The sequence below is a fragment of the Scatophagus argus genome, chromosome 2 (assembly GCF_020382885.2).
Source record: "Scatophagus argus isolate fScaArg1 chromosome 2, fScaArg1.pri, whole genome shotgun sequence".
In the NCBI taxonomy this organism is placed as follows: Eukaryota; Metazoa; Chordata; class Actinopteri; family Scatophagidae; genus Scatophagus; species Scatophagus argus.
The window spans coordinates 25,194,425-25,207,800 of NC_058494.1; the positions used below are offsets into that span (position 1 = coordinate 25,194,425).

The window sequence follows — 13,376 nt, forward strand, 5'->3', positions numbered from 1 at the left end:
GAATCACTTCTGTAAAGTATGAGTGGGCTGCTGCTGCACAGGAGATGTGATCTCTGCAGTGCAGGGTAAGCAGTGAAACACAACAAGGTGTTTTAGCAACTGTCCACTTCCACAGCACAGAGGCACAGAGGAACTTTTTCAACTTTCCATTGTCAGCCCCTCTTCAAACTTCCGACTTTTATTGCTCTTTTTTTCTTTCTTAAGTTTTTTTACAAACTGAACAAGACATAACTTGGAAATGACTAATTACATACTTGGAATGACGTTTTCTTTTCAGATTTCTACATTCACAAATTTGACACACAAAATCTTTTCAATTCACTTTAAGAGCGGTCTTCAGCTTGTATAGAGCTTGTGGCCTCTAAATTTATTCGGACTTCCTCCAGACCTCCATGAGTTTGACATTTTTCCTCCTCTCTCAGTGTCAAAGAGCCTCACAGGGTTATTGCTTCGATGGCTCTCTGCTCCTACAAGTATAACTCACAGCAGTGTGAAGCATTCTACATGAGGGTTGGATGTCCCTCTGGAAAATGTAGGAACTCACTCAGTAAAATAGCGATAAGGAGATCTGGATGGAAAGTAATTGAGTAAAACGGAGGAGTTGCAGTCTTATGACAGGATAACATCAGGAATGAACTAAATCGCAGATTGAGGACATCTAACAGTGAAAATTCATCGCATGAACTATCAAACAAACAAAAACGACTATTTTTACTGCTGTCTCTCGACTGTCTCAAGACCCCAGGATCTGCACGCTGACACCCAACGGCCACCTGGAGCTGGGTGCTCCTTCAGGTTCCAGAGGATCCTACTCCTCAGAGAGGCGGAGCTTCACCATCGACTCCAGAAAGAGCAGCGTGATGAGCCTGGGCAAGAGCAGCCTGGAGAGACGCTCCCTCTCTCTGGTACGCAGTCGTACTCTTATACACCAACACACATGCATTCGTAGACACGAGTCAACAGCAGTTTCTATCAACAACTTTTTCAGCTTTAAAGAAGGCTGATTTAGTCTTTCTTAGTTTAAGTTCTCGTCAGGTGGGTAAGATGGGTAATCCTTCATAATAAACATTTAGTTTTATCGTATTTTAAACTACAGGTGAAAAAAATTTGACCCAAACAATCCAAGACAAGACAAACAAGACTAAGCTTTAGTGATTTTGTGAAACTGATTATCTGATTGAATTTAGTGGCTTCATAGTTAAAAAGTTTACTGTTACGGTTGACTGAAATCTGCCTTCCTATTTATATTCTACACACCCAATATAATAATATTTCATAGTAATATTACCATACTACTGTATTTTAAATAGTAAAGAAACATCTAAACATCAACATTGCAATATAAAATGAAGTTTTCTGTTTAAATAATACAAACTCGCAGGCCCACCCACTGATGTTTTTACTTGTTAGGACAAGGTATAAAATCTTGTTGTTGTATCTAGCCTGGTCATTTAAATTAGAGATTTGTTGCGCCGTATACTAATGCTGCATACACTTTAAATTCCAAAACACCCAAACACAGTAGGAACATCGACCAAAACCTGAGGAGACAGAAACCAAAGCAGTTCTGCCAGTGGTTTGGCTCAGCTACCAGTTGCCATAGCAACTTGTATTAATTGACTGCTCCCCCATTGACTGTGTTCGATCACACAGAAACTGAGAGAAGTAGAGAGGGGAAAGCAAAGCAGAGACGCAGTGACAGGAAGATGGAGGGGAGCGGAAACTAGAGAGATGATGAGCGACGCTCTTACATCGGAGGTGATAGTGTTAAACGCAGTGGATGAGGAAGGGCCACTTCAAGGTGAAGGCTCCTCCTCTTCTATCCGATCGCTCACAGCTGATGTCAGAAGGCACCGCTTGGAGGAAAAGTGCCGCATTATTTAGCATTCAAGACGCTTGTGAATACTTTCATGAGTTGTGCAGAAATTTTAACAGCAGCTCTAATAGCGTTTGGTTCTTTTTGATGAAACCACACTTTGAGCAATGAATCAGTTCCTTCTGCTGGTTTGGTGGTTTGTTTGTTGCACCGTCAGTAGCCACAGTATATCCAGCCTCAGATGAAAGTCAGGGCCAACGATGCAGCGCTCACATCACAAACAGTCTGATGGGTATTTGCTGTGAGTATTTGTCCATGTGCTGATGATGCACAAAAAAAGTTTAAAATCCATTTTTCAGAACTATAAAATAAAATGAAATAAGCTACAAATCAAACAAACAAGCCAAATAATCTAAAATCACCAGCGTTTCATTGCTCACTAATTCAATTCAATTCGATTTATTCATATAGTGCCTAGTCACAACAAAAGTTGACTCGTGACGCTTTTCGGTTTGAGCAGGTCTAGACCAAACTCTTTAATTTAGTTTTTAGCACAGAGACCCAACAAAACCCCCTTGAGCAGGCACTTGGCAACAGTGGCGAGGAAAAACTTTCTTTAAGAAGGCAGAAACCTCGGAGCAGACCCCAACTCAATGTGGCCTTGACCTCTTGGTTACTTCAAAGGATGTTCGTCTGGTATTTTTGGCACACAGAGGAAATGCATTTTGTCACTTTTCTCTATAAATATTCAGCATATTGTCTCACCTAATGTGTCTAATATACTGTTTGCATAACATTTTCAACATTGTCAACAGAATTGAAAGTAACAAAGACAAAACATAAAAGAAATTTTACCTCATCAATAGTGCCACCTTAATTTATGGAATTATTGCTTTTGAATTGTTGTATTTTATTTACACAGTCCTTATTTTGAGCTATACGTACCTGCAGCCAGAAAGTGGAAACTAAACTGACTGAAGCTCTGCTTCTAGTGGATGGGAAAGGTCCTGGCAGACCTTGTCAGCCTGGTCAGATGTCGGTTGTCCAAGGCCGTCTGCTGTGATCCCATTATTGATCAATGAACTTATTCCTGTGAATTGCTGTACAGTTTCCATACCAGCAAACAAGACCAGAAGGGATGCTTTAAACAAAACACTTTAAACAGAATAAGAACGGTATAATCAATGAAAATAAAGAGTTTCGTTTTCACTTAATTTTCATCACACCACTTGGATTGGCAGACTTTGGTTTCAGTGCGGCAGTTTGCCTCAGTTCAGTGTTAGCAGAACTGTACCTTGGCAGAAATCAGTGGACAGTGAATTTGCAGCGTTCACTACCTGGAAAAAAGTTGCGTTCTCAGTAACACGTTGCATTGCTGCAGAGGCATACAGTTTATGTGGAGATAAGCTGGGAAACTTGTTTATTTGATGTAATGGTAATTTAATTTGATGCAGCCACGTATCATTTAATTATACTTTAAAATGACAATTCTGGCTACATAATATACTTTACATTGGTATCAGCTGTTAACTGTGGTTTTATGCTATACAGTGTGGAACAAATTGTCTCGACAGTAATATTTGGTGTCTAAACACACACGAACACACACTTTATGTTCCTCTTGAGTGATCAGCAGTGCTGCTCTGCGTGGACCGAGGTGTTATTTAACAGCCAGGGTGCATGCTTCACTGCAGTTTCTATAGAGACAGATGCATAGATCCTCTGGTATATGGCATCGGCTCAGGCTGTGACTGATGACATGTATGTTTCCAACATATAATTAGGTCTGTCACACTGAGAGGATTAGACATGCGGAAACAAACAGAACTGCTTGTGTTCCTCTTAGTGGAACTGGCACTCAGGGGCTTGCATATTAAACTTGATGACAGCCTGCTGAGTGCACTGCAGTCTCATTTTTAAGAGCGCAGTTTGTTTCATTCCTTCAGCCATTTAGTTAGTTATGAATAAATGATTGACCTTCAGTGGCAGTCGTGCTGTTTTACATTTATCCCTCCATATTAACACAATGGTCCCGCCTTGGACATTTTCTCTTCTACTTCTTGCTTGGGAGCATTAATGGATAAAATTAAGCAGAATTCACTTTTGAAGAGTTTAAAGACAGGGAGGGATCCCAAAGAGTGAGCTACATGACAAATAAGAGGTACATATGCATGAGAATAAATCAAAATAGATACATTAACACCTTTGTTTACTCATTCACATCAATTTGGTTGACGTGGGACTTTGTTTACAACCTGTCTGATTGTGTGACTCTTCGAGTCTCTTGTCCCATCAGACTTTTTTGTGTTGTGTCCATGTTCTCAAGAATCATGACCAAAACTATGGAAACAGGACTTTAATTATAATAAACCAAAATTGTTATTCTAATTCCTTGTCTAAATATTGCCAGATGTAGCCAAATCTCCAGTCTCAGGGTGAGTTGATGTTGAAGGAAAAATTAAAACAAAATCTAAAGGAAAGCAAAATTTAAAACTCGTAAGGCAAGATACAGGGTATAATCAGTCACATAAAACCAGTAAATCCATATATGCATCACTGCTTTGACAGCATCTGCTTTCTTTGCACTCTGACATGTGGGTTTGCAGCACACATTTGTTGTGAAATGGTTTTTGGGTAGCTGCTTGGATAGGTTTGATTTTACTGGAAGCAGACTGTTAGCAATTTCACTGAATCGCTGTGTGTCTTTTTCTAGCGTCACGGTCGCAGTTCCACCTACCACAACTGGGGGCGTCCTTTACCTCCACAGTCTGCATGGAGTCGCAGGTAAACAGTTAGATCTCCTTTCAGCAATTGATTTCAGCTCTCGCCTCAATGAATTCTTAATACCTTCATTAAACCTTAATTACAAACATGGAGACATCAAAGCTTTGCTGTTGTTTTGTGCTCTTATTAACTTCATGACTAAACTCTTAATATGTAGAATGCACCAACTGCCTCTAAATTGATACTTTATAAGTTGTTCATCAATATTAAAAACCTCTTAATTGTACTACTTGATCCTTGCCACCCTGCAGGTCGAGCTCAAACAGCCTTGGTCGGAGGAGCTATGGGTTTGGTGGGGCTCCTCTGGTTGGAGGCAGCCTCCGAGTACACAGCACTCGCTCCCCCCACTCCTACACCCATGCTGCCGAGCAGGAGTCCCTTCTCTCACACCCATCCCACTCTCATCATCCTCTGCCCCCTCATCATCCACCTCCACCCCCGCTGTTCCTCTCCAGGCACTTTGCTGCGAGGAGGGACCGACGGGCACTTTCCCTGGAGCTGCCAGAGCTGCTTCGGTCAGGTGGGCAGCCCCCGTGCCTGCCCCCCGTCCACCCAGACCCCGGGAGGAGGAGTGGGTCTGGGGCAGGGGGATCCATCACCGGTGGGTCTGGGGCTGGTAGTGGTTTTGGAGTGGACCACCGAGACTGTAACGGCAAGACCCCGGGTCCCCACACTCAGCTGATCGCTGAGGTTTTCCCCCAAGTCAATGCACGCAAGGAAAGAGCAGATCTCGATGAAGAGACGGATTATGTGAGTCACCCAGATCAATAATGAAGAAATGCCATAAGAGCAACAAGTAAATGACTGATTTTAGGATGATATGGTGGCACATTATTCTGTTAATTCCACGGAGACCAGGTGCTCAACAAGATGCCTTTAAGAGAGATGCTAAAACAGCAGCTGTGTATCTTTTTTTTGTTGTTTTTTATGTGTGAAAACGAGAGAGGAGCTTTAGGGCTGCTGCTAGCTTTGGATAATTGTAGAATTCTTCACTGGTTCCCAGAAATGCTGAGATAATACTGAATACACATAAACCATAATGAGTTGGTGCAGCAATGAGGCCACACTATTGGTTTATCTAATCTCTGCAGTGGCTTTGCAGTCACTTTATGAAATTTCCCAGCATGCCAGAGATCTGAACATATTCAATCATTTCAATAGCATTTATGTAATGGATAGAACTGGGCTCAAATAAAGTGTCATCTGGGAAAAGAAGGAGATATATTTTGTATATATTGCAGTGGGTGTTGATTCATGTGTTAATTTTTTAGCAAAATGTCTGATAATGCTAATGCTAGGAGCTGATCTCCTCTAGCAAGCTGAAAAACGGAACTCTAAACACAAATGGATGTGATGTAGCACTGATGGAGTGTTATGCATTGATTTGTTTGATAATTTGACCTTTTCACGTACCCACACTTCTCATCTCTTTTCCCTTTTCTCACCTCTCCTCTCTCCTGCAGAGTTTGTGTTTCCGTATCCAGAAGATGATGGAGGTGTACAAACCAGACTGGTGTGAAACCAGGGAGGATTGGTCCGTCTACCTGTTCTCCCCGCAGAACAAGTGAGTTGAGGACTTTTGTCAAAACTGCTGAAAATCAACACTGAAGAAGAAAGAGCGCGTGCAGTGCTTGGCGTTTAAGTGTTACAGTGTTTATGAAATATGTTCGACATTATGAGGTGTTTGGGAGTTTCTTTCTCAATATGTGTTCACCCATGGCATGGTTTTCTACAGTGAAAGAATCAAATTGCATATCTGTATCTCTGAACATTTTCTTTTGACTCTTGACTTCTCCCATTATCATCTCAAAACCAACTTTTTCTCCCGTGCTGCAACCCGGCTGTCACTAGAAGGCCATTTGTAGTTATCTTCGTCCTGGACATGTTGGGTGTGAAAGTCTGCTTTAGTCATATAGTCATGTTTCTTTGCTCAAAGCTGTCAAGTCAGTTGTGCATAGATAGCCCATTAACACAAATTTGCCTCAAGGGGTTTCAAAGACTGCAGCAAACGACACCCTCCATCTTTAGACCCTTGATTTGGATAAAGAAAAACTTGTGGAAGAAACCTCAGGTGCCGCAGCTGATTTGGATCTCGTCCAGGAAAGACGGACATGCAAAAGATGTATTGACAACAACCACTACAGATTATAGATCTAATATGGATCTTAGGCATTCTTCACAGTCTTATTGACACCTTGCACTCTACCGGTATCAGTAGTTAGTCACCATGACAACGGCCCAAATATGCGACAAAGGCGAACCTTTGAGTGAGAAAACCAAATCAGAAGCTTCCCTCTGGATGTGTCTGTTCTTGTGATAGCAACAAGCACCAGAGCGCAGAGAACCCAAGCGTTGGAAGACGAGTAAACATGTAAGACTAATTGCACCGACAACAAAGTTCTTTCCAGATGATGTGGGAGAACAGAGAGCCACATAGTCAAACCATTTGTCTGTTCACACTGAGGACTGCTGTCTTCTGCTTCCACAAATGGCTTATTAAAGTGATGTCGCTGTGTGCTTCCTCCAAAGCATTTTTTTTTTTTTGCCCTAGACAATATTACTGACTGTGTGCTCCTAGTAGTGTGTGTTTGTCTGTGTTATTATGTTTTCTCCCAGCCGTCAATGCATTCCTGGTAGAAACGCCCCTGAAAGCAACATGAAAGAAAAATCACTCAGTCATCCACTCGCTCACTCACCCGATTCCCTGCGTGCTGATAGCCACTTAAGGGAAGCCAGGCCCCAGGGCTGTGTTTTGGCATCCTGGCAGGTGCCATCTGTCAAGCAAGGGCTGTGTGTGAGTGTGTGTGTGGGTTGGCGGTGTGTGTGAGTGTGTGTACTAGCATTAGGCCACATCTCTGATAGTGTTCATGCATGTGTTTGTGGATGACTTTGCATATGTTGAGCATGGGAGCATATGCAGGTCCTTGTCTTGTTTATGCCTCAGTGTGCTATATATGCCTTGAGTGCGTGTGCGTAAAGCATATGTGTGTTTGCTCTAACAAGTGCACCTCGGCAGAATTAAAGCGAGTGAAGCAGACGAACGAACAAAAAGAGAAACAAGCCGAAAACAGAAGTAGTATCTCGGGTTGGACGAGTGCCCACGCCGGCAATGCCTACGGTCACAATCGATATCAGGGGACAGCGTTGCCAGATATCAGTCGTTAGGTAAAGGGACAGAGTTGCCAGGTCAGGAGGAAAAGCAGTCAGATTATTGCGTTAATTTCCTCACCCATAGAGCAGATGCAGTAGTAGGTATATTCTGTTGCCTTTATGGAGGGCAGATGAGCTCAAATGGTCGAGGGCTTCACTCACGGGGTGTTTACTGCCTTCACTGGCTCCAGAGCTGACAATCTGACAGCAACACTGCGAGCATCAACGGAAGTCTCTCAAGTCTTGTCACAGGATGTGAACATTATGCACTAAACAAAAGTATTAGGATGGGGCTGTTCCTCAGGCTTTGGGCTCAGCCCCTGACTTCCAGTGAAGGGAAATCTTAATGCTTCAGCATACCAAGACGTTTTGGACAATGCTATGCTTCCAACTTTGTGGCAACAGTTTGTTTGCCACAGTTATTTGATAGAATTGATGTCAGTGGCCACCCGAGACAAAACTAAAAGAATTACAGTCTGCCACACTTGTGTTAGGCATGATGAAGCGGTTTGTGCTGCCCACTTGTGCTCTTGGTTCAGTTAATCATGCTGGGCTTTCAGCATATGAATCACTGCAGGATATGAGATCTGAACTGTGAACAGTATGCCATTTGAGCCATTTGACCGTGTATTTTGAGGTTCCTTAGAGAGGAGGAGGAAAATCTGACTTATGAACAACACTCATGAACAATTCTTGATCAAATCTTAACATCACCCTCATGTCCCCCCGTTTCTCTCTTGTCAGGTTCAGGCTGCTCTGTCAGTCCATTATCGCCCATAAGCTCTTTGACTACGTGGTCCTGGCCTTCATCTTTCTCAACTGCATCACAGTGGCTTTGGAGAGGCCTAAAATACTGCAAGGCAGTCTGGTAAGAACCGTTTCCACAGTTTGCAAATTTGGATACCACCTGGACAGATTTCCTGCTCTCCATCGGAAACACAACAGAATCTGTCAACTTGACAGATCCAAGATGCATCATCATACATAACTTCAAGTACAAATAGAGTTTGACATATCAAAATTTTTGGATTTTTCTCTTTAATTGACAAAACTAAAAACTTCCTGAAACTTTCGAGCTAAATCTTGTTTCTGGACTTTGATTCTTATTTTCCACCTCATTATTTTAGCGTTAAACAGCCTGAGCCAATAATTCTGGTTGTAAGGAAGTTTTTAATATTTTTATGTCTTGCAAACAAGCTGTTTCTTGTTTTAAAAGAAAAAAAATCTATGAATGATTTATGAACCAGCAATTATTGAAATGACTTAAATCAACTATTTCAGAATGCTACTTTGCCTTTGTTGCTGCAAGCTCAAACTGCATTCTGGCATCGAGCCACCTTTCCCGCAATCAAGCAGGAAACCAAAACACTGAAATGAACTGAAGGCACCTTTCAAAGCAAGTGATCTGAAGCGTTCAAATTAGAGCGCAGCAGCTCTTTGAAACTTGGCATTTAATTTGGCAGTAAGATGTAATTTTAATTTAATAGCAAAACACTGACAAATCAAATCACCGAGGGTTATTTTTCAGTCCAGAGCAAAGCAACCTGAACAGCTTGTGATTCTCATGTCATGCTTGGAAGAGTAAAGCCAAGTGCTGCTGCTGTTTCTTCTTCAACATCTTCCAAACTCTCTCTGCTACGTCTTTCTGCCTCTTTTAACTCTTCTTTTTCTCTGCCTTTCCTTTTTCTCATTGTTGTCTTCTCTTCTTCTGTTTCAGGAAAGAGTGTTTCTCACCATTTCCAACTACATCTTCACGGCCATCTTTGTCGCAGAGATGACTGTCAAGGTAAAATGTTCTCCCCCTTCCTCTCCTTTCTTCTGCTGCCCTCTTCCACTTTCTTGACTTCAGTCTCTTTTTATCCACCTCCTCTCATATCCATTTTTTCTCCCTTGTTCTTTTTCCTCTTTCTCCTCCTGTGTTGACCTTGTGTCTCACCTCCCTCAGCCTCTCCTCTTCCCTCTCCTGGTATTGTTTCCTCTCTCCTTTTTGAGACCCTCACCTTTTCCTGTATTTTTTCCTTCTCCCTTCCTGTCTTTTCTTTCATCCTCCTCCTCCACTTCTTTCCTCTCTTCATTTTCCCTCACACATTTAGCATTCTTTCTCCCTTTATCCCTCCACTCCTTTTTTCCTCCTTTTCTTCTCCTCTTCTTGTTTTACATTCCTCCTCCTTTCATCTCCATCTTATTCTCTCCTCTCATCCTCCATCACTCTCTCCTCCCCTTCCTCCTCCCCTTCCTCCTCCTCTTCCTCCCCATTTCTTGACAACTCTGCAAGTCTGCAGTTTAATCAGTTGCACATGTCCCATTAGCGATGGGCAGCCAGATAATGCAGTTAATTAGAAAGCTATCGCTCTTCAGCTGGCCTTTAGCTACTTCTGGACTTCCCATCGATAAACACACACACACACACACACACTCACACACACACTCACATACTCTTTTTAATCCACTAATCTGATGTCCAGAAGACAAGGCATCATCCATTATTTAGGGCTTTGTGTCTCCAGGCGATTTCCGCATTGGTAGATACCCTATAGTGATTTATTTATGACCAAGGAATAATGAAGACATGTGAAGCACAATGAAATGCAGATCAGCTCGGCGCCGTGGTGGTGCAGGCTTCACATACATGGATCTGGCCCCAGGTTGAACTTTGCTCGGCTTGCTGTTTATTCCCTTCTGCATTTTCCTCTCCCTCCTTATTTACTTCCACTCCTTTGTTCAGTCCTCCAATCACTCACATTTTCATTTGTTTTATCTTCTCCGTGCCGCTCATTTGATTAATTTCATAATTCATCTGTCTCTTATCATTCTCTCTGCTCTTTTGTCCCTCCATTTGTAATTTAATCAGTCGAGCTCCATTGTTATCTCCGCGCTGCTTCATCTGCACACTCCGGCGTTGTCCCAGCAGTCTTCAGCAGCTCATTTTTCTTATCTCAAATAGTGTATCAACTGCTGCACTTTAGCTCCAACTTCCACAACTCGCTGTGGAGTCAAAGGCGTGACCATTCCACTTTCTCTGTAATTAAATATTTTTTGCTTTTTTCACTGAACTGTCATAAAATCAAAGGACTTCTCTTCCCGCTAGTATGAGCTTCACTTCAGCTGTAGTTGTATCTATTGTCAAAACCCTGCTACACACACATAGACACACACACACTCCCACACTCATTTGTCTCACTATACTTGTGACTGCATGTCTTTATCAAGTCATGACTAGGTGGATAGCCCATTATCACATGACTCAGTGAGCTTACGGGCACACAGCGTTAATGGTTCCTTATCAAGCACATGCCCAGGAAAAACTTCTACAGGGGAAAAAAATCTTAACTCACTCACTTATCCCTAAGTGAGTGAGTTAACAACCCAGAGAATACCCTTCAGTAGTGCACATATAAACCTGGCTGCTGCCCAGTTAGCCACAGCTGCCTTTCTTAGTCATCCCAACTTATAGACAAAAATATCCAGACACAGCTGGGCCTTCAACAGTTTGTTGAAGGCGCTTTTTTATTCCAGCATGACTGTGCCCCAGTGCACAAAGCAAAGCTCCATAAAGACATGGTTGGATGAGTTTGGTGTGGAAGAACTTGACTGGCCCACACAGAGTCCTGACCTCAACCCCATCCAACACCTTTGGGATGAACTGGAACGGAGATTGTGAGCCAGGCCTTTTGGTCCAACATCAGTGTGTGACCTCACAAATGCTCTACTGCATGAATGGGCACAAATTCCCACAGAAACACTCCAACATGTTGTGGAAAGCCTTCACAGAAGAGTGGAAGCTGTTAGAGCTGCAAAGCTGTCTGTGTGTTTAGAATGAGACGTCATTAAAGTCCCTGTGGGTGTGAAGGTAGGGTGTCCCAATACCTTTGTCTATATAGTGTGTTATTATTGTGTGATCTGTTAACTCAAAACTGCACGCAGTCACATGTGAGCTGTGTGCTTGGAAACATTTCCAAGTATGAAAAACAACTAATTAAGCTCTTAATAAATGGATGGTGTAGTTTAATAATGTCGGGAATTTTCTTTGAACAAAGCAATGATGAATTCATTCGTGGATAGTTGAGGTAATGACCTCAGGCTGTCATATTTTTGACAATGTGGAACCAGTATGACATGATTTTGTTTTCACTGCATCCCGCCCTCTCCTTCCATCTTCTCTCCCATCCTCCCTCCCTCCCTCCCTCCCAGTGTGTTGCTCTTAATTTGCTGTTCCAGGCTGGTCAGTCTGATCTCCCTCAGAGGAGCAGTAATTAAACAGAATTTCCTCTTCAAGACACACTCCATCACAGAGGCGCCGTGCTCTCATTTCCTGTCCATGCACACACGCACACACACACAGATACACCCATACATAAGCAGTAGTGATCAGTGTAAACAGTGTTACCTGCACACAGTGAGTCTGACCTTGAACATCAGTCTCTAATTAGAAACAGGGAAGGGAGGAGTAGAGCTGGTTATCTTTCCACCTCTTTTTCCCTCTCGCTCTCTCTCTCTCTCTCTCTCACACTCACACACACACACACACACACACACACACACACACACACACACATAGAGTTGACTCATTCTTGTCACACTGTGTTTTTTTGCCTGCTAAAACTGATCAGAGTGTCATCAGATCCAAGCAGGATCTGTTGCACTACTGTTGCACTACTTTATGTGCTCACACTGTCATCGTATCTAATTTACAGTTACAGTATGCAACTTTTTTCTTTTTATGCCATGCTATAGTAAAGAATCTGTCAGCTCTACCTTTTCCCGTCTCACTTGGTCCATGTCTCATACCTCAGCACTGGTCGTTGAGCTGTGGGGCTGTCATGAAACAAATTAGCTCCAAGCTGAGGCAAAACTTGCAAATACAGAAACAGCTTCAAACACTTGAAACGGGATCGTCACCAGAAAGTTATCCATTTCATTCTCAAAGCTCTTTGCTATGTAACACTGAGACGAGGTTGACAAGACTGAGCTGATTGTCAGCCCACAACAGCTACCCCAAGTCATACCTGGACCTGAGCCTGCTCTTATGTGGCTTTTTCTGGTCCCAGCCTGGTGGCCAAAGCCCAGCCATAGTTAGCCCTACTCTGCAAAGCGCGAAGGGTGTAGTTGAGACCCGTCAGAGATCCAATATGGCTATTTTGCATCAATATGATCCTGCACAATCCCATCTTAAAACATCAGATTGCAAAGATAATGTTAGAGTGACAAGTGCAATAATTGCCATATTTTGTCCTAAGTGATATTGCAAATGGAGTTTGAATGTAATTTAAATTGGAATTTAATGTGACACACCGGCACTGTCAGCCAAAGGACAGACGGTAGTGTGAGAGGAGAGGAGCAGACTCTGGTGACAACGTTGGCACCAAGCTGATATAGATTTCCCATGCATCATGTTTTATCATGGCGATATTTGATCTGCTTAATGGAGGCCCCACAGCATTCCAGCAGTCCCGAAGGGGCTTCAGTGTAGCCGGCTGCTATTAATAACAGAGCAGACGTATTATAACTCGCTATTCAGCCTGTCAAAACATGACAAAAGACCTATCGTATAGGATGTGACAGTGACTCGCTGCTGTGCAGATCCCACCAGCGAGGACAGATGAAACGTTTTCTTACACTGAGAGTT

The 13,376-nt window shown here is 42.8% G+C and overlaps 1 protein-coding gene across 1 annotated transcript in view; it reads left to right on the top strand.

Annotated features, from left to right (window-relative positions):
- LOC124050742 (voltage-dependent T-type calcium channel subunit alpha-1I-like) overlaps positions 1 to 13,376 on the top strand; it is a 127,543-nt gene that overhangs the window by 58,388 nt on the left and 55,779 nt on the right. The window contains exons 14-19 of the mRNA XM_046373550.1: positions 739 to 905; positions 4,530 to 4,600; positions 4,852 to 5,350; positions 6,064 to 6,164; positions 8,495 to 8,618; positions 9,468 to 9,536. Coding sequence (XP_046229506.1) covers positions 739 to 905; positions 4,530 to 4,600; positions 4,852 to 5,350; positions 6,064 to 6,164; positions 8,495 to 8,618; positions 9,468 to 9,536 — 1,031 coding nt within the window. The remainder of the gene's footprint in view (positions 1 to 738; positions 906 to 4,529; positions 4,601 to 4,851; positions 5,351 to 6,063; positions 6,165 to 8,494; positions 8,619 to 9,467; positions 9,537 to 13,376) is intronic.